The 21,103-nt window shown below is 41.6% G+C and overlaps 2 protein-coding genes across 3 annotated transcripts in view; both read left to right on the forward strand.

Moving 5' to 3' along the window:
* Positions 1-921: 921 nt before the first annotated feature.
* LOC306983049 (uncharacterized protein) lies at positions 922-7,824 on the forward strand. 2 transcript variants are annotated; one of them, XM_079582731.1, is made up of 10 exons: positions 922-1,053; positions 1,503-1,671; positions 3,633-3,929; positions 4,010-4,084; positions 4,177-4,476; positions 4,545-4,665; positions 4,732-4,939; positions 5,324-5,458; positions 6,128-6,242; positions 6,522-7,824. In XM_079582731.1, exons 2-9 carry the CDS (start codon positions 1,620-1,622, stop codon positions 6,230-6,232), a joined length of 1,293 nt encoding a protein of 430 aa, XP_079438857.1. In that variant the 5' UTR covers positions 922-1,053; positions 1,503-1,619; the 3' UTR covers positions 6,233-6,242; positions 6,522-7,824. The 2 variants fall into 2 exon arrangements, with proteins under 2 accessions (XP_079438857.1, XP_079438858.1); XM_079582732.1 differs by lacking the exon at positions 6,128-6,242 and having other exon boundaries at positions 6,522-7,819.
* A 598-nt stretch (positions 7,825-8,422) lies between these two features.
* Positions 8,423-21,103, forward strand: part of LOC306959280 (filamin-C-like) — a 34,936-nt gene continuing 22,255 nt past the window's right edge. Inside the window, exons 1-7 of the mRNA XM_079551356.1 lie at positions 8,423-9,379; positions 18,586-18,834; positions 18,925-19,022; positions 19,106-19,256; positions 19,337-19,455; positions 19,536-19,613; positions 19,685-19,847. Coding sequence (XP_079407482.1) covers positions 9,001-9,379; positions 18,586-18,834; positions 18,925-19,022; positions 19,106-19,256; positions 19,337-19,455; positions 19,536-19,613; positions 19,685-19,847 — 1,237 coding nt within the window. The 5' untranslated portion in view covers positions 8,423-9,000. The remainder of the gene's footprint in view (positions 9,380-18,585; positions 18,835-18,924; positions 19,023-19,105; positions 19,257-19,336; positions 19,456-19,535; positions 19,614-19,684; positions 19,848-21,103) is intronic.

Here is a 21,103-nt window from a genome sequence, read left to right on the forward strand (position 1 = left end):
CCGCTCTGAACAGCTGACGTGCACAGTGCTCTGATCACGCCTGCCGCCGTGCACATCACCCGCACGTGTGCGAGCATTTCACATACAAGGCATTGAGTTGCCTTGTGTGTTAAATGCGCAGTGTAAAGAAACTTGCCTTGCCTAATCACCGCACCTGCCACGGGATCTGCGTTAGGTCTGAATGCACCTTTAGAGATCGGGTGAGGAGGCACTCAGTAACCCAGAAGAAGCTCGGAGTACAGCCGCTGCTTCATCACATTGAGCGGAGCCAGTATGTATGGATTTTTGTAAATGTGATATGAAGTGCCTTTTTTTCCCCCCTACATTATTTTCTAACATTTAAATTTCAAGGCAATTACAAATGTCAAAAAATCTAAGAAAGCGTGTCGACCAAGTGTCAAGGCAAGAGGTCCCTAAGGGGTTGCTGTGTTCTATAAAAAGCCTTCAGATTACCCTCTACATGGGCACTCCATTTGGAAAACCTTCAATGTCTTTCTATACAATTGTATAACAAAAGGGGACTGTCCCTGTTTCCACTATTGCAGTGGATACAGTGGAGGTATTGTGGTGCCAGGTGTAAAGGCTTACATAGCTGCATCATCGGCCCTGGTAATATGTCTCAACTAACAGGCCATGTGAATACTTCGATGCAAAATAGAACTGAGTTCTGTAGAAACATAATAAATGAGGAAACCGGCTGTAAAATACTGTGAGATAACCACTATATTGTCATTGTTTGAAAATGCTTTGATAAAATATGTTTCGGTCTTACAGATATGCCTTTTGTTTTTATATTATAGTTCGTAGTGTTTGCTCTTGCTAATGCTGTCAGCTGTTACACACCATGAAATGGTTAATAGAGCACGTTATTGAGGCCCATTACGTATTCATGTCAGGGTTTGTCTGTGCGCTCAGTGACGTAGCTCTGCATCACACTGGTGCTGAGCAGGAAATGTGGGACAAGAGAGAGAGGTCTGCAGTGAAGCCACAGCAACAGGGAGGGAGTAGACAGAAGACAACCCCACTGCTGCAGTCTGCATCACATTTAACAAGGTATTTATGCATCCTTTCATTCTGCAGATACATTCTCTAGAATGGAGCAGCAAGCAGAGCTGTATTCGGCTTCTCATTGCATTCTGCATCTGCATTATACATCAGTGGCTACATCCCTAACAGCTTCATTGCAAGAAAGCATATAGCTATAATACAGCGGTCTGTTAAAGGAGCAGTGTTAAACGTTCTTTGACTCACCTTGTACATGTTTGACATTTGAATTTACTGATCTGAATCACAGTAATTATCTGTTCTGGTGGCTAATGTTAGCATTATTAGTGAATTGCTGCAATTTGATCATATGAATTACAATATTATTTGTTTTATGACCTCTGATGAACCAGTATATACATAAACAATAGCCGAATATCATTGGTCTTGAGTAGATTCTATGTTTTGGTTTGCAAAAACTCACGGTTGACTCGTATTATTTTCTGTTTCTGCTGCAGCATGCGGGGGCCCAGAATGCACCAAGTCTGAGGATCTTTCCTCAGTCTGTCTGTTGTCCTTGCTCCCAAAGCTTTTGCTCCGGTGTCTGCAGCTGTGCTTTATCCATTGACTGAAACATGGATGGATTCCGCCTGCCCCCTGTGATAGAGGAGGTTGTGGATCCCTCTGGTAGGTCTTCTTTTCACACATACACACAAACAGACTTGATGTACCTGTGACGGCATTGATTGAAGGAAATGGCTCTGATGAGCTCTATTTATAGACTACCATGATGACAGCAGTGAGATCACAATTACGGTCACACTGAAATAAATGCTAAATAAATAGAGAATTAACATTAAAGGTGCATTATGGAACTTTTTATGCAAGTATAAAAAACGTAATACTTTTTAAAATACTTTTTGTGACACAATGGCTGCATGAGTGGTAGCATGGAGCCTTCACTTTTGACCATGGCAGCCTCTACAATGCCCACAATGCTGACCACGCAACACCCGGAAGTCAATGTGAAATTTGACAGGAAGCTAAATGGGACTTGAAAGGATGGGGGTAATGTGGGCTGTTCTGGGTGCACCTGTCATTTTGTGCAAAGTGGAAACAAAATTACAATAATCAATACGAGGCGAAATTAAAGCTTGGATGAATTCAAGGCTCAATTTGGACAACATATTCCTCCCTTTAGAGATATTTCTCAGGTGATAGAAACTGTTTTTGGTCAGCTTTGACCCCCTAAAGACAAAAACTGGTCCAACTCAACCTCAAGGTTTCTGCAGCTGGTTTTAACAGACCAGCCAAGAGCACCAAGGACGTTCTTGATCATGGGGACCTTTTTGATCAGAAACAATGATCAGAGTGTCCGTTTTGTTCAAATTTATCTCAAGGTAATGCCAAAAGAACACGTTTTTGATGCAAGATACACATTCCAAAAACACAGATAAAAAGTGAAACTCTGAGTCATTGAAGGAGCAATACAACTGAATATCATCTGCGTAAAAATTATGAGACGCATTTTCAAAACCACAAATCAACCGACCAAGAGGTACAACTAAAACAAAACAGGCACCAGAACACAGCCCTGGGCAACTCCACATGACATGTTGGACACATTAGACGTTACATTGTTGATAGCAACTTTAAATGTTCTGCCATTTACATATGGAGAAAACCTTTGGAGAACAGCCCCAGAAAACCCCATTTCAGATTTAAGTCAATCCATCAATATACCGTGATCTACTGTTTGAAAGCAGATGTCAAGTCCAGTAAAACCCAAAACAGTGTAGTTAGCGGCCACCATCACATCACTGGAAACTTTCACAAGAGCAGTTTCAGTGGAGTGCATTCTCCTAAAGCCAGGTTTATTGTACAAATCATGAAATTATCTGTTCAGCCACCACCTAGATTTCTGAGATGTAGGGAAGTTTTAATATGGGACGGGAATTTTTTGGCTCTACAGGATCAAGATTTGGCTTTTTAAGATTGGGATTCACCACAGCTTAAGTTTAAAGTAGCTGGAGACCAAGCCAGATTCAAGTGAAAGACAATTTTACCACCCAAGTACCAACAACATCAGAAACATGTAAGAACAGGGACGTAGCAACAATGTCCTCAGGCCTCGATGACCCACAAAAACCTGAACATCTTGCACGCTGGCAGGGGTGAAGAAGGACCATGAGTGCACAGGGCAGTTACAGCACATAAGCTATTGAAGGGTGGACTGATGTTCCTAATATCTTGCACTTTGTTCACATAAAAGTTCAAACAGCTATTACAAGCTTCCTGTATGGCACGGGTTCCCAAACTTTTCAGACCGCAACCCCCAAAATCACTCAACAAACTAATCGGGACCCCCCTCTGTAAAATGTAATAAGCATTCATAATTTAAGGTGCAAAACATCTAAAATCTGGTTTAATGCTTTTAGTTTGGATAGTATATTTTGATACTTGATTTAATATCACTAAAATAGGCTGCTTTCAATCAAAAATACACCAAATTCAATGTCAGATATGTAAAAAAAAGACAGTTCTCTCAAAATCATCTTACGACCCCCACTTTAGTATCCCCAGACCCCTCAGGGGGTCCTGACCCCCACTGTGGAAACCACTGCTGTATAGTGTGCTGTGCCATATAGGTGACCTGTGTGAGCTAAAGACAGAGAAGCCCATCATGTTGAGTGACACACTGACAGCCAAAGAGCGCGAGTCAATGGAGGAGAAGGATGTGCCCATGGGGGATGAAGAGAAAGATGAGGAGGAGAAAGAGGTGAAGGAGGAGAAAAGTGAAGATCCAGTAGGAGGAAGAGGAGAGGACAAGCACAAAGAGCAGGATGTGGAGGAGCTCAAGGCTCAGGTGGTCCAACTACTGCTGGAGCTGGAGGAAACCAGAGAGGTGTCCCACAGCCATGAGGACAGCTTTCTGGAGATGCAGGGTAAATCATGCTGAAGTACAACTGGCATTGTAAGTAGGCCTACCTTTGATCAACTTACCGGTTTACTGTGTCACATTTAGGTCTCCTAGAAGAAGAACGACTAGCAAGTGCCCATCAGGCTGAGAGTTTTACTAGACAGATTCAGAAGCTACAAGGTTTATGTCTTTGAAGTTATTATTAAATATACAAAATTCCTTTTAACATTTCCTACTCTTTCTAACATTTTCTAAATCTTTGTTGTTTTCAGCTCAGCTGCGGTCTGTACAGGAGGAGATGGACAGCATGGAGGAGGAGAAGGAGAGTGAGCTGGAGGAGGTTCAGGATGAACTACGTTCAGCTCAGGAGGAAGTACTTTTGCTGCAACAAGCAGCAGAGGAGGCAGCGGCTGAAAGAGAGAATGACATCGCCTCAATGCAGGAGGAGCTGTGTCGTGTTCGTGCTGAACTGCAGCGCCTGTACACTACCACACAGGAGTACGAGATGGAGATCACCTCTCTGAGGGCTGAGATCAGCATGAAGAGCCACGGTCTCACAATTGAACCGCAAGGTCTGCAAACACATGCAACAATGTTTATTTTCTGTGAACACACAGCAAATAAAAATACTTTTGGACAGGTGACATCACTCATCTGAAGGATGAGGTCGTTACACTAACAGACCAACATCAGTCATTAACTGATGACAACAAAGAGCTGAGCGGTAAAGTGGAGCACTTGCAGCAGCGGCACAGAGAGGTGTAAGTTCTCCTCACGTCAGTGTGTTTATGTTCATTACTTAGGATTAACACGAGTGTATTTAACAGCTATGACGATGACGTTTATTTGGCTGTTCGAGAGGAGGGACGCTTAAATGACACATGGGACAACATCCAGAAGTCTGACTCCCATATTACTCTACATCAATCCATTCCTGAAAACAACCAAGGACCAGAGGACCTGGCTCAAACGCTCACTGTCTTGAAGGGGCAGCTAAGACAAGCAGAGGAGACTGCTCAAAATGTACAGAAACAAGTAAGAACAGAATCGCTGTTGTCATATGGTTTGAACCTAGACCAGAGGTGGGCAAACGAAGGCACGGGGGGCCAGTGCGCCTATTCCTTCAACGTGACTTCAACATGACCAAGCCTGATCTGCACTGACTAAAAAGGCTCGACAACACCACTGTTTTCATGCACATAAAGAAAGATCATGAATACTGTAACTGCTGCTATTGTGTTGCTTTATTTATGTAATAATGAAGGCACTCATATTTTACATTTTCTATTGGAGAATTGTATTGGTTTGAAATGCAACCATCCTGGCAAAAAAAAAAAAACAATATGGCCCTTTACACCAAAAAGTTTGCCCATACCAGCCCAAGACATTTAGTAATATATTTTGTTGTATTTCATACAGTGTGAAGGTTTAAAATTGGAGCTGGCAGAGCTGCAACAGCTCTATGATGCCAGTCAGCGTGAGAGAGCCTCACTTGAGCAGGAGTTACAGAGATGCAAGGTTCAACTGCAAAAGTTAGCAGGCAAGAAGTCCCAGGTAAGGTCTACACAATGAAAACTTCCCCTACAAATGCACACCTAGCCTGCACTGCCGTAAACCACTACCTCGTATGTGAAGGTTTGTAAGTACTTTCATGAATAATCAAAGCAATTACAAAGATAAACACTTTACACAATTACAATACTAACTTCAAACAAGTGATTTTCTCCACACTGAGATCAATAAAGTTCTGTCTTTCTGAAAGACACTGAAAGTTTTTGACAGTGTTTATGTGTAGATTAAATAAGCTTGGCCAACAGTTCATTGCCTTTTAGTGCATACTGTCAGGCCCTGACCGGTTAATTTTCCAAAACAGTTTTCTGTCTGTTTCATGTTTTGGTTTAAAGTTGAAACAATATAAAGAATTAAGAGAGAACACAAAACAAACATAAGGACACTTTACACCTCTCCATTTCCCCTCATGACTGGCTTATATTCCTAATTTACCTTTACATCATTTTGTGTTTGCCATTGCACGTGTTTTTTTTTTTTTTCCCCCAGAACAGTTGCTGTGACTAGTATTTATTTGCATCAACTTATTGTGGGGTTGAACTGCCTGCTTGCATGCACAGTACTGTCATGGCATCTTTAACTTTTTGTGATTATTTATTATTCCTCCGTCCTCTGCATCTCCTCCTACACTCCTTCCTTTTGTCTTCTCTTCAGACCTGCACACGTCCGTGTGAGCCCCCTGTTCTTTCCATACCCTTCATAGGAATGATTGTAATAGTGGCCTTGATTTGGTGCTGGTGGGAGGAGCTGGCGTCATAGAGGGGACCAGGTATGGCCTTGTCCTTATTTCTCTATGGGGTTCAGTGTGTTTGATTCATTTGAGCAGAACTATTTTTTTTTTTGCCATCTTACATCAAAGTGGAGGACAGGGGGCCTGTGTAGTGTTAACAATTGAAGGCATTAAGACATTTATATAAGTAAATAAACACAATTCAATGTGTGCAATGTGCAAAACAAACAGTTTGTTGCCACATTCTGTTCCTTTCGTCTGGACAAATGTGTTGGTAACTCTCACCCTCACGTTGCTCATGGCGTCGTTGTTTTGCAGACAGACTCTGAAGGCTGGACGCTGACAGTGGCAGTGGTTGCTGTGGCAGCGATTGCGGCTCTGGTCATCCCCAGTTTGACCAGAGCCTGAGGACCAAAGACAGAGGCACCATCAGCACCTCACATGTGTCTGTCTCTATCTGCTTCCTGCACATCTCTGTTTGTGCGCCATTCCTGAGGACAGTTTTGCTCTGTGCTCTAACTCAAGGTATTGTGGATATTCTTTGCACAACCGATTTGTACACGTTAAAAATCCACAAACATTAATATGCAGGTACACCACAAGGTTTAAATTTTTACTAACGTCAAATCATATAAAATGTTAAGATTTTTACCACTAGAGGGCGGCGCTGTCTATTTGTACTAAAGACATGGCAGTTAGTAATACCAACGTTAATATAAATACCTAAATAGGTTTTGTGAATTGTGATTTTCTGGGGCAAGGGGCCCTTTTGTTTAAATAATGTTTTGCACTTGTGTGTGCTTTCGGAGACCTGTACGGCCCTATAGGAGCACACCTTATTTTCAGAGGTTCCATTCATTTTGTAGCAATTAAATGTGCAAAGACAAAAATGGGATAAATAGCTTTATTTTGTGAAGTTTTCATATGCTTGTTGGCTGTGTTACTATGACTTGATGTTGATGTTAACCTTGTAGCAGAGATAATAATAACCATATCATCAAGAGAGTGTCATTGACGACGGGTTTCACTGTGTCAGATCTATATTTTCGTTGGATCATTTGTTGTACATTTCAGAGGGATATTTTTTACATTTCTTTATAGGCTATAATAACATTTGATTTCAGATATTTTAGATGTGTAAATAAGTCCTATAGAACAATATTAAAGGTAGACCGGATGAATCATGTTTGTAGCGAAGGATGACACAGATAAACAGTCATGTTTACATTATATGACCAAATACTTCTTTTAGTAAGATGCTACTGAAACTAAATAAAGATGATCTTCTCTGTTGAATATAAATGTGTAAATATCATGTTCTTCAAAACCAAGTTATACATTTTCATGAGTAATTAGTATTAGGTGCATTGTATGAAATATTGCTATTCTAATTGAAGTATTACCAGTCTGTCTTTCAGTCAAAAAGGGTCTTTTCAGTTGTTTCATCGTTGTTACTTTGTGGAAAATATAGATCTTCCTTGAAAGATAATGCTATTAGCTCCTCGACCTCTATTTGTTCATTTGTCCTGAGAGTTTAGAGGTTGTTTTTGTGTGGAAATAGGTTGCTTCGGTGAAATGTGTAGATAAATGGATCGTTTGCATTACTATTTCAGCAACCATGTAATTAGATCACAAATATGTTTATACCAAATAGTTCAATTTAAGACAAAATGAAGAGAAAAAACATATCTCCTTTTCAGCACCTTTAAATCCTCTTTTGCATGTATCTCAGTTGTACATGACACACGTCTGACACTGTAGCACAGCACGAGCACCCTCATCACTAGTGACTGTTTAATTGATCTTTTTCTGTGGATTTAACTATGATTGAACTATCATAAGAATCACACCGTGGTCCAGTCTCAAGTAATGCTTTTGCTTTGGTAAATGATCAACTATCTGCTTTTATTTGCTGGGCTGGTAATCTATGTTTTTAATGGTCTGTATATGATTGTAAATGAATGAATAATAAATAATGTATGTTGTTGTCATGTTTTTATATGAATGTCATTGTCTCTATATTTAGAACTCTTTACAGATTCTATTTTTCATATTTATAATCTTACAGGCTGTATTTTGAAATGATGAAATGTGATGACCAAAATGTACTATGCCTAATGTCCAGAGAACGGCCATAAGCCAAAAAGGGAAAACTTTATTTCCATCAAACAACCTGGCACATGAAGAGATGGTCACTGCGCTGTCGTTGAACACATGACATCACGTTTCCTTTCACAGTTTATGAGCAGCATTTTACAAACGGCCTCCTCTGAGGTCAGGAGCCCCTAAAAATACGCGGAGGTGTCGCTTCGGTGTGGACTCCCTGCTCCCGGGGATGGGTCCTATGGTGGAGCCTGGAAAGCGGCGCTCACCCGGAGGTCCTACCCATACTTTCTACCACGTGTCGCTCCTCTGCCCAATGGGCGCGTGTGTCCATATCTCCGTGGGATTAGAGGATGCCCGGGAGTAGTTTTATATGGTCATGGAGGGGCCATTCCTGAGAGTCCAGTGAAGTGACGGTAGATTTTTAAGCGTCAGTCCGTCAGAGCGCTTCAGTATTTGGCAACGCACCGCGACTCCGCGTTCGCGACCTGAATGTCCACTTTTTGTTCTTTCTGCTTATTTTCTGATCGAAACTCCCACATGACTCGACCGGTTGGGAAAAGTAGTTCGCTCTGTTCGGTTTATGTATAAACTTAGTTCAACTCTCCACTGGACCAGCACTCTCAACTGCTCCTTCCTTCACTTCTTTCTTGTTTTTTCTTACCCCACTTTTGAGCAATAAAAGGAAGGAACCATGATGAACAACGGCAACTACTTCGAGTCCCAGCAGCCGCTGTTTTACCAGGGCACGGACATCGGCGAGGAGGAGGAGGAGGAGGAGATGCCGGCCACCGAGAAGGACCTGGCGGAGGACGCGCCGTGGAAGAAGATCCAACAGAACACGTTCACCAGATGGTGCAACGAGCACCTCAAGTGCCTCAACAAGCGCATCACCGACCTGCAGAAGGACCTCAGCGACGGACTCAAACTCATCGGGCTGCTGGAGGTGCTGAGTCAGAAGAAGATGTATCGGAAGTATCATGCGAGACCCAACTTCAGGCAGATGAAGCTGGAGAACGTGTCTGTGGCTCTAGAGTTTTTAGACAGAGAGCACATAAAGCTCGTGTCCATAGGTGAGTACTGTTATAATATGGTTACAATGTCACAGACAGCAGGAAGTTAAGAAACACACAGTTTGCAGGGAGTTGCTGTGTTTTTCTCTCACTGAATCTGCCTGTGTGTGGTGATGGTCTGTCCTGAGGCTCCTGCTGTGTTTGTGGTCTATGGTTCACGCTTCAGCTGTCGCCTCACACTGAAGGCTTGAGAAGGATGTCGAAAGCATGGTTGGTTTGGCAGGGCCGATCTCGAGATTTCCCCACAGTTCACAACAGGACACTCTCTTGTTGTCTCTCATATGAAAACATTATTTAGTTGTCTTTTTTTTTTTTTTTTTTTTTGGAGCCTTGAGCGAATACCGAGAAATTGCTGGTTATAAAAAAGAAATGCAGAGCTGTCATTCAATGTATTTCTAGCACTCCAACTCCCTTGTGCAGCCTATTCTGAAGCTGTGCTCGTCAGCAAGGCAGCATTTAATTGACCTCTCAAACTTTTGGAGAGGAACAGTATATGACATGAATGTGCAACATGTCATACTCTGTTGGTCAATACTTTCACCCCAATAATCCATATTCACACATAGACCATCCTCTTTAATGATCAAGATGTATTTATTTACTCAATGATTTCATTACATGAAAACAAGACTGGCATATACAAATAAAATGATAAAACAGTGTAAGAATGTACACATTATCTGGCCTATAATCACCACTGCTATGAGTCAGCCATATTGTGGCTGGCCTACAAACAGTGAGGTGGAGGTCCGGGCAGGATACTATTTGCTGATTGATGGCAGGACAGCTGAGCTCTGCTGTGCCTCCACCGACAGCTGCTCAAAATAGACCCACTGAAAAGAAACCACAAAGACATCAGCTGAGCCGGATTTCACTCTGGCACAGGCTCTCACTGAACCATAGTAAAACCCCGACGGGAGACCTGCCGTTGGTGCCTCCCATTGGGTGAAATAGGGGCAGTTGTGTGTTTAAGCGCTTTTCGTAGTTTTGTTGCTGCATAACATGACTAGCATTCTGTATGAATACTTATTAGAGTTTGCTGATATAAATAGCCAGAGTTAGACGTTTTATATGAATTAAATCAGGCAGATTACTTGGGTGTCACTCCCCCTGGATTGGCTTTGAAGATGCCATGTAAATACATACAGCTGTTTTGGGGTCAGAATTCAATACAAAAACACAATACACACACAGTAGATACTACTCTTTTCTTCTTCTGTCCCGTATGGGGTCTGCAGATGTGTGTCAGGAATCAGGATGGCTTTAAAAAGTCTCTATTTTGTGTCTGTAATAATTTCCATGTGTTTGTGCCGTCAGCTTTGAAGAATGCTCACACACTCCCCCGCCCCGCTCTCAACACTGACATTATTTCAAAACCATGGTTTTAGCGTGTCACTGCTAAGGAAGGTTGGGAAAAGCTTTCTACTACTCGCTTTATTGACTTTATTAACAGGAAAATGTTTAGATTTCAAGGTTACTTCTTTATTGTTATCTTTGCACGGAAACAAAAATGTGTTATTTGGTGTTAGCGCTTTGCCATTTGTCCAGGTACCGACCCCTCCGGGCTCCGCAGCTGCTCTCAGACACATGGATCAGCTCATGTTTCCAGATAAAGCAAAGAAAGTGCATAGGGGATGTATCAGCATTTTTAGACCAGCAAGTAGATAATACTACAGCACTTAAATGGTCAGATCTTGGCCCTTAATGTGTGTGGTCACTCAGTTAGTGATGAGGTCAAAGGTCAGGTTCATCTTAACTATGTTCATCAGAGTGAGGGCTGAGTCTAAAAGGATATGATTGCTGTAAAAATCACGTCTCAGTCACAAGGAACCACAAGCCCATGTGTTCTTTGTGCTAGTGTGAACAAGATCAATATGTAAAACCCCTGTAAATTGAATAAGTTCCCATATGTTGTATACTAATATCAGGAACAAGGCATATTATATTATATTTATTGCGGTATGTGGAGAGGCTCGTGGTATTACATAAACCTTTAGTGCTATCAATACTGTCCTTAACCAAAAGATTAAAATTCTTTCTTTCATCATGTCCACTGCTTTTTTAATGGACTGCTGCAACACAACAAGGTTTTTAGGCCGAGTTGATGTAATTTGATTTATTGTGAGCAAAAACCTGAATTAATGTTGCTAGTACGTGGTCATTCGTTAGTGAAAATATACAAAGATAAATCATTTTAAGTCCATCAGGCTCACCTTTGTAATTCTGTTGTTGTCTTAATGGCAATGTACTACATTCAGTGCAAATGAAGTGACTGCACAAAACCTTTGTGGTTTGAAGAAGACAGTACGTTCACGTATCCACTTCAATAGTGCAGTCAGGTTTAAAGGAAATGATTGGCCAGGCCGATACACTGCTCTCTTTAGGATCACTCTCTGAAGTTCTTTGAATTGCCCTGAAATGGGAGTCCCCTTGTTTGAGATCTGCTGACTGTCACACTGGACTGTTGCCTCTACTCTTGTGTTCAACAACGGGCTTCCTTTCCTGTGGCCTTGTCCCCGAGAGCAGAGGGGATGTGAGCGTCTGCTCCCACTGCTGCTTTCAAATTCCTTGGAGCAACTGTGATGACAGCTGACAAACACCACACGAAAATTGCAATCGCGATCTGTTCTTGAAGCGTTCGCACCAGACCATTTGCACTGGTTTGGTGTTTAGCATGACACCATTTATTTAAGTTGTAGAAAGTAAGATGAAGTCTCACTCTACATCTGAGTGGAGCATCAACTTAGGGCTGTTGGGGGGAAGTGCAGTTCAATTGGCCTTGTCTCTGTTAATGTGGGCATTTAAGGTTCGAGCTCCCAGCTGTTGTTTTTATTAGTCACAGGTGTGTGTCCTAAAATAGCTCTTTCTTCTTTCAGTCAAAAGCTCAGCCGAGACATCTGTTGCTCACCTGCCAGGTCGGTTCCTTTGTCCATTCAGCAAAAGATGACAGTAAAGTTTGTACGGGTTTTTTTCTTGATTCGTCCAGGTTGCCCATGTGGAAAGGGCCGTGTCATGTCAAAAATATCTTAAAGTTTTGTAGAAAGCACATTACTTGAGTTAAACATTCTCTTATTTATGTTTTCACCATACATTAAATGGTAATAGAGCCTTTACTCATGCATTAAACTCCAGCTCTAGTGAAATTTTGCAGGTTGCAGGAAATGTTGGAGCAATTCTGTAATCATTCCACAGGAAAATGGAGCCGCCGGTTGTTGTTCATGGGTCAGCTGACTTCTGGAAACTCACTTCGCAATAAAGACATGTGAGGTTTGCTTCACTCTGCTCCTCGTCATTACTGCATTCTTTGTCTTCATGTAAGACCCGGGGTCACCGACCGTTTCAGAGTCGGGGGCCACCAGTTAAGAAAAATACATCCAAAAGACTTATTTCAACATGCTTTTATTCAAATAACGAGTCACAACAACAGAATGATTCATTGTGCCGCCCCGTGTCTTCGGACCCTGAGTCTCCATTTGAGAATCAGATTGTAAGAAAATGAACTTACTGTTTTCAGAAATGGTCTCAAGGGCTACACTTGCCACAAAAGGCGCCTGTGTTCCCGCTGGCATTGTTGGGTGACGCCTGAGTTGGACTTATTAGTGAGCACCGATATGCATTTAGGAATTCGCAATGTCATATTCAAGTCTGCGTCTGCACTGTTATTGATTTGCTGCTGTTGCTGTGGTGGAATGCAAACCGCCATGCTGTTGCTATGTCATGACATCACACACATCTATATCTGTATGCCGAAACTGAATATTAGTAACCTCTCAACCCCCGCCTTTAAAGGGACTATACGGAGTTTAAAAATCCTAAAATTGACTCTGTGCATAACTTCAAATCATAACAACTCCCATGAAGTGACTTCCTATAATTACATACACACATTTAAAGTGTTTTGTCTGTTAATAGTTGGGCAGAAAGGAAGATGAACTAATGAATAAGATGGTGTTTTCATTTTGGTGTGCTGGATCGAAACAGGAAGTCACTTCATGGGCGACGATGTTATGATTTTAAGAGTCAATTATGTATTTTCCTCCCCCTACAATGTTCCAGCCATGTCCTAATGTGTAGAGTGAGACCAGATCTATTCACCACAACTGCCTCTAAAATCCTGCACTGTCACTCAAAAAGGTGTTAATTCGGGTCCGAAGTGCCGTCATGCACCAGCTTAATATAGAAGCTGCAGTTACACGTAAGACCTGAGGTGGCAGTAGTGAGTATAAAAATGACCAACTTGCATTTAGTCCCTTTAAAGCAGTACTAAGTAACGTGTTTACCTTAATAAATCCTTCCCGTAGTCCCTGTGGGGGTAATACAAGTGTTTATGGGATGATTGGAGGGTCTTTCATCTCCCCCTGGTGTCTCTGGCCAGAAAACCATGTTTGCAACTTGACTGCCACCGGTCCGGAGAAAGCAATACACACTAATGGAATCACAAAGAAGAAGCTAACATGCTAACGGGCAAAGCTAACTGCGGGCAAACGTCACTTTAAACATTATTTACATCCAAGTTTGAGTGAAAAAAAATATTTCCATTGTATAATTGTATGCACAGTAACCCTCTCTCTCTTCGCCTTTCCTGTCAGCGTAGTATTTACTCTCCAAGACAATTAAAAAGTTAAAAAATCGTAACTTGCTACTACACCTGCAGTTGCGCTTATGGCCTCTAGGGGGAAGAGTTACTTAGTACTGCTTTAAAGGTACACTGCATAACATTTTGAACTATACTGTTGCCGGCAAAACAAAACATGCTCCTAATGACCAGCTCAACACAGAAAATGCTATTACTGCAGTGTGTAATAAATGTATGGATTTGGATGAGAACCTAACCTGTTTAAATCTCAAATTCTACTGCCTTTCGTCACATCTCCATGGAAACGAGCTGGAGACGTACCCACTCCTGGTAAAGTTTACAGTCATATCTTAGGAGGGGTGAGCCTCATATTTGTTTGTTGGTACATTAATGCGGTATTTTTCAATGGTGAAAATATCTGTGATAAAACAAATGCTTGTTTTAAAATTGTATTTATTGGGTAAAATTCTACGCTGTGTTGCTTTAACCGAGCACATTTTCTCCATTTCGAAAAGCTTCTTCTTGAAAAAAAAAAACTAACGTCAAAATAGCGAGAGAAAATGAGGATAAAAACGGAGCTAAAACGCAAAAACACAAAAAAAGTGACGAAAAGGGTGACAAAAAACCCTGACAAAAGTGCAGCAAAATAAAATGACACAATCAGGTGACAAAAGCGTGATAATTTGTGTTTTACAAAAAAACGGCAAAACCCGCCGAGAGGTTAAAAAAACAATTGACCTCTCATCAAATACAGCAAACAGTGAATAGAGTGAATAGTTTTCTCATCGTAGATATAAAGCTGATGACTCGGTGTGAAGTACAATCCGACTCACAGTATCTATTGAAATTGTTGTAGGTCTTTCTTTACTGTTCCTACTTAAGCTCTTAACCCTGGCCTGAACCGAGCACATTTTCTCCAGTTTGGTTAAAGCTTCTTGAAAATAGCAACAAAACCCCAACAAAGAGCGTCAAAAACATGACAAAAAGGCAATGAAAAAGTGATGAAAAAAAGTGACAGAAAAACAATAAAAAAGTGATAAAAAAAAAGTGACTAGAATGTGACAAAACAAAAAAATAACAGAAAAGTGGGGAAAAAAAGTGATGTAAAATGCTCTCGGTTAGCTTAAACTTTTTTTTTTCTTTGGTCTCTTTCTCTGCTGACTTCAGCTACTACAAACTGGTCTCCAACGGTTACGATTATCAAACAAACAATGCGCTCCGAAACAATGCCTGCTCAAGAGAAAGGCTGCTCTGTCTGGAGAAAAACAGGCCGCCTTCATCATCAGCTACACACTGTCTCTCCACGTGCACGGGCCCGCGCGGTGATGGAGAAACTGTGTAATGGTGACATTTAGAGAGAGAAGATTCATGGGACAGCGCAGCAAAGGAAGTCTTAGTGGGAGAGTGGAAAAAGTAGAACAGGAGCGATTACAAAGAAGGAAAGGAATGATTAAGGAAATGGGGGCGGCTGGTTCGTTCGTGGGCCAAAACATTTGAATGAAAAGTATCATATTGTTTCACCTTAACTGCCTTCCTTTCTCAGCGCTTTCCCCGACTGTTAACTATGGCTACAGCAGATCCTGATGTTTACAGAAAAAAGTTACTCATCAGATTCTTGCTATCAATGTGGGCTTGGATATTGTCTGTAAATTACCACTGCTCAATGGACATTTAAAATGTTTCAGCATAAGCAGCACGTGCCGAATATTACAATATCGCTTTTGTCCTGGAGTAAAGCTGCACAAACAGTTTCAATCGAATCAAATCACAATTTAATTGGTCGCATTCAACAAATCACAAAGAGCTCGTCGATACAACCAGGTCAACATCCTTTCCAAAAAGCAAAATATCCGATTATTACATATTTTGCCCAAAATGGTCTGAGATGCATGTGTGATTCCTGTATCAGTTTATTAGGCTTGTCTTAACGTTAATGCTCTCGCTCATGTTTAAAGGAACAGGCCACTGTTTTTCCATACTGAATATGTTCTGAGCCTAGACGAGTTGATGTGTACCTGTCTGGTCTTTGTGCATGCGCTCAGTCACGCAAAAAGACCAAACATGTTGTTAGCATTTAGCCTCTCCTCCTCTCCTCTATGGGGCCAAACGGGGGTGAAGTTAGCGGCGACCAAGCTCTTCCACGTTTCCCCTATGTAAATGTAGTAATAACTTCACACCACCACAGATATTACTGCGCGGACGTCGAAGTGCTCCTATGGTGTTATTACGCCTTACAATATACTACCCCATTTATCTGCTTAGAAAATCAACATGTTTAATTTTGTGTAACTAGACTTGGAACTTCTCACGTAACCGTATTTAAATAAGGAAAAACGTGGAAGAGCTTGGTCGCTTTTAACTTCACCCCTGTTTGGCCCCATAGAGGAGAGGAGGAGAGGCTAAATGCTAACAACATCTTTGGTGTTTTTGCGTGACTGAGCACACACGTAAAGACCACACAGGTACACATCAACTCGTCTAAGCTCAGGTAAGAACATATCACAGTATGAAAAACAGTGGCCTCTTCCTTTAAAAGGCGCACAGTAAAGTCAATTTTGATTTCAATTCTAAATATTTAAAAATTACAAATCTAATTGCAGTTGCAAAACTTGAATACTTTATCCAAAATCAAGCAGCCCAAGCTTTGGGCCTCAGTCAATACCCCTGAGTAACTTCATTTTCTCTCTGTGGCCATTTCTGGATCATGAAAAAGCTGGCTCTCATGCAGCAGTATTACCAGTACACAATAGAGAGTTTATGGTGCTTTATTTGTTATACAACAACTGTACAGCGGAATTTGTCCTCTGCATTTGAGCCATCCTTTGATGCCAGTGGGACTGGTAAGGAGGTGGAGTATGAGGAGTTCTGTTCAGAATCAAATGACGTACTGTAAGCACATACCCACTCATTTGGCCTCTGTTACTATACTGTGGCATCCCCTTATTTTACTCTTGCCCCTGCACATTCTGATGATAAAGTTATAGTACAGTTGTTTCTCTTTCAATGGTAAATCCTAGCCTCTTGTATCTACTCATGAAGGATTTGTCCATTTTTAAAGTCAATTGATTTGGTGAAAACATCATGAGCAGAAAACGGCAAGAAAAGAGCCAGAACTTGAGTCACTGATCTCTTTTCTGCACATGTGAGGAGAATTCGGGCTTATGTTTAACAGAACGAGTCATCAGTGCTGAAGGATAAAGTGGAAACGACTTTGGAAACTTGTGTGCTGCTTGGCCATACAGCTCAGTGTGTCATGTGTTTCCTATTTAAACTGACCTCATTCCGCTGACTTGGGCTTGTGTTGTCATTTCGTGCTGTCAATAGAAGGATCCCTCACATTATGAAGCACGCTGACATACCACTAAAACTATGCCTCTGACTTCAGATAAGTCATGCATTCAAGTCTTATTTTGATGCGTTCAGTTGTGAAAACAGGAAATGACAAAATACTGTAGTAAAGGCTGGGAAAGTGGCTCCTGCTATAGTCCACTTCTGCAAGGCCAGTTTTGTTGTTTCTTTGAAAACATGAACTTTTTCAAGGAAACAACAAACAATAGCCCCTCCATTTTTAAAAGCAGTTTGAAAACAGTAGATAAAAGCTGGGCAAACCATTAATGTGTGGATGGCAAGAATGAAGCAGTACGCACAGGTTCAGAAATGAGCATATAAAATACACCATTATATATACACCATTCTGTGCACAATGTTAATGAATGAAGTTCGATGTATTGAGGCAGCAAAGTATCGCGATAAACGATATTATTGACTCTAACGTAACTAGATACTGTCAACTCTCAGGCATAAAAATGACAGTAAACCTCTGTTCTTAAAGTGCATCATAATATCCACACAAGCTGCAATAAACATGAAATATAATGTAACTCAGTTTGCTTCCGTTAGAAATTAAAGTTTTACAAAGAAAAAATGGGGGGGAAATGCTAATAAATGTACAGACGATAAATATCAAGCCCAAAAATGTGTAGTTTATCTGTTACTTTTTGAACAATAGGTCGATTTGGTAATTATTGTCACAGCCCTAGTCCCATTGAGAGAGGGAGAAGGTAAAGTGTAACCTATTAGTTTTGGTACAAACCTTTTCCTAACATTCTAACAAGTCATCCCAGGGATGAGTTTATAAGCATGTTTAACAAGTTTCCATTAGAAAAGTGGAGCTTTACTGACAGGATTCATTTACATTTAGATGCACACTGGTCTCTTTATCACAAATGTTGACTTTTATAATACACTGAAGGAAACAACTTTTCTTCCCACTTCTAAGTAAAAAAAAATGGGCACATGTTTTTTAAAGCTCGAATTTGCATATTAAAGGGGCTAGATACAAGTTGGCCATTTTATGCTCACTACTGCCACCTCAGGTCATACGTGTAACTGCACCTTCTATATTCAGCTCGTGCATGACGGCATTTTGGACCCGAAGTAACAACTTTTTGAGTGACAGTGCAGGATTTTAGAGGCAGTTGTGCTGAACAGGCTCATTCTACACATTAGGACATTGCTGGAACCTTTTAGGGCGAGGAAAACACATAATTTTTAAACATTTTTTAACTCCTTTTAGTCCCTTTAATTGTTCATTTAATCTTTACCATATCATCTGTTTTTCTAATTTCAGATTCTAAAGCCATTGTGGATGGTAACCTCAAGCTAATCCTGGGTCTCATCTGGACCCTGATCCTGCACTATTCCATCTCCATGCCCATGTGGGACGATGAGGATGATGAAGATGCCAAGAAGCTCACCCCAAAACAGCGTCTGCTGGGCTGGATCCAGAACAAAGTGCCTCAGCTCCCTATCACTAACTTTCACCGTGACTGGAGGGATGGCAAGGCCTTAGGAGCTCTGGTGGACAACTGTGCTCCAGGTATAAACAATAGAGCACATACTGTAAATAAAATATGATTAGGATGAACGACTGCATTGCTAACAACAAGATTTCTGTTCTGCCCCCCAGGCCTGTGTCCAGATTGGGAAACCTGGGATCCAACTCAGCCTGTGGAGAACGCCAGGGAGGCCATGCAGCAGGCTGACGACTGGCTTGGAGTGCCCCAGGTACAATTCCCATTCATACTCACTTCAGCCAAATATTTACCCATAAACCGCTTTTCTCAGAGACAGCACACTTTCTTTTTCAGGTCATTGCTCCTGAGGAAATTGTTGATCCAAATGTCGATGAACATTCAGTCATGACCTATCTGTCCCAGTTCCCCAAATCTAAATTAAAGCCTGGTGCTCCACTGAGGGCAAAGACACTGCACCCCAAAAGGGCAAAAGCATATGGGCCAGGTGAGCATTAAGATCATTTGAACGGCACTGGACTGGTCGATATTTTTACATATTACAGTAACATTTTATTTCTGTCCCAGGTATTGAGCGAATAGGAAATATAGTTTTAAAGCCCGCAGAGTTTCTTGTTGAGACTGTGGAGGCTGGACTGGGAGAAGTGCTGGTCTATGTTGAAGACCCAGAGGGACACACTGAAGAGGTGGGAACCTATCAAGACAGAAGATGATAAAGCCATTTTATTCTTATGTGTGTTTGTCATGTTTTCCTGTGTCTTATCAGGCCAGAGTCATCCCCAACAATGACAAGAACCGGTCTTATTCTGTGGTATATTTGCCCAAAGTTGAGGGACTGCATAAGGTAAAATAATGTCTTTAAACAAAAATCCAATGTACTGTGTTTGCATTTGCATTTGTTTTGTATCCTCATAGGTGAAGGTACTGTTTGCTGGACTAGACATAGACCGAAGTCCTTTTCTGGTCACTGTGTCAAAAGCCATGGGTGACCCGACCAGAGTCCAGGCTCGGGGTCCTGGACTTCAGCCGATGGGCAATGTGGCCAATAAGCCCACATACTTCGACATTTATACAGCAGGTGAAGGAGATATTCAGTTATAAAGATCAGTGGAACCCAAAGGTTGTGTACATGTACAGAAAAACTAATTCACTCACATTTCATTCAGAAGACCACTTTTATTGCTACTTACCAAGTTTCTCAAAGCGCTACACAGCGTAGATATTATTCATTAACGCCGTGCTGGGTGGTGGTAAGCTACAATTGCAGCCACAGCTGCCCCTTGAGGTAGACTGACAGAAGCGAGGCAAACCGTCTGTGCCATCGGCCCCTCCGACCACCACCACTCACTACATTCATTCTGGCTTTTTGTACATGTTTTGGTGGTAGGGGAAACGGGAGTACCCGGAGGAAACCAACGCAGACACAGGGAGAACATGCAACCTCAGTCATTTTCAGCCTCAGACTTCAGCGCTTTGACAACAAATGTTCCGAGTGATTTTCTTAGGTTTTATCGGAGGCGAAGCTACAGGCGGCGACAATACTCGAGATTTTTACCTCGTCTGTCCTGCGCGCTGACAGCTGTCCGAGGCATGATGACGTAGATGAACCTCATGTTGGTTGTTTGGACATCATTAGCTTCCCCTGGTCATTAGACTCGATAGAAAAATCCTGCCACAGCTGATCTGTGCGAAGGCTTTCGTTGTTGCGCTGAAATGGCTGTGTCCAGTGTCTGCTAGCAGCTAAAGCTACAAACAACAGCTGGCTAACCATGTTGCTAACGCACATGGGGAGCAGTTTCTCACAGCTCTGCTTGGACCAGGCTGTGTTACTCAGTGAGAGCGCGCGGGGAAAACAGCTGAAAATATTATTAGCGGGCCTCGGCACAGGTACAAATCCTTTGATTCATATCGAACGTATTTGCGTATTGAATCGATTGTATCGAACGATCTGACATATCAAGAATCGTTGCATCCCTAGTTTTTAGCAAATGTTAGTCTATGGAAAATGTTTGCTAGTACCCACAAACATGCCGAATTTCCATGGAAACAGCACATTTTAGTGAAATTGTATTTTTTTTCCTGACCTGTGATTAATACAATGCACTGTGTCCAGGTTCTTTCTCTCTCTTTTTTTAACGTAAATAATGAGTGTGAACCACTCCATGGTGTTTGCGAGTGAGTTATTTCTAATGACTAGGACTGAGTACCGTTAAACGATACCAATTTGGTATTGAAAAAACGTTCACATACTACTGGCACTGAAAAAACAAAAGTATCGAAAGCAGGTACGAAAACAAAAATATCTTAAGAGACAAAGTTTGGACGCGTGATAAC

The sequence above is a fragment of the Gobius niger genome (assembly GCF_951799975.1).
Source record: "Gobius niger genome assembly, chromosome: 2".
In the NCBI taxonomy this organism is placed as follows: Eukaryota; Metazoa; Chordata; class Actinopteri; order Gobiiformes; family Gobiidae; genus Gobius; species Gobius niger.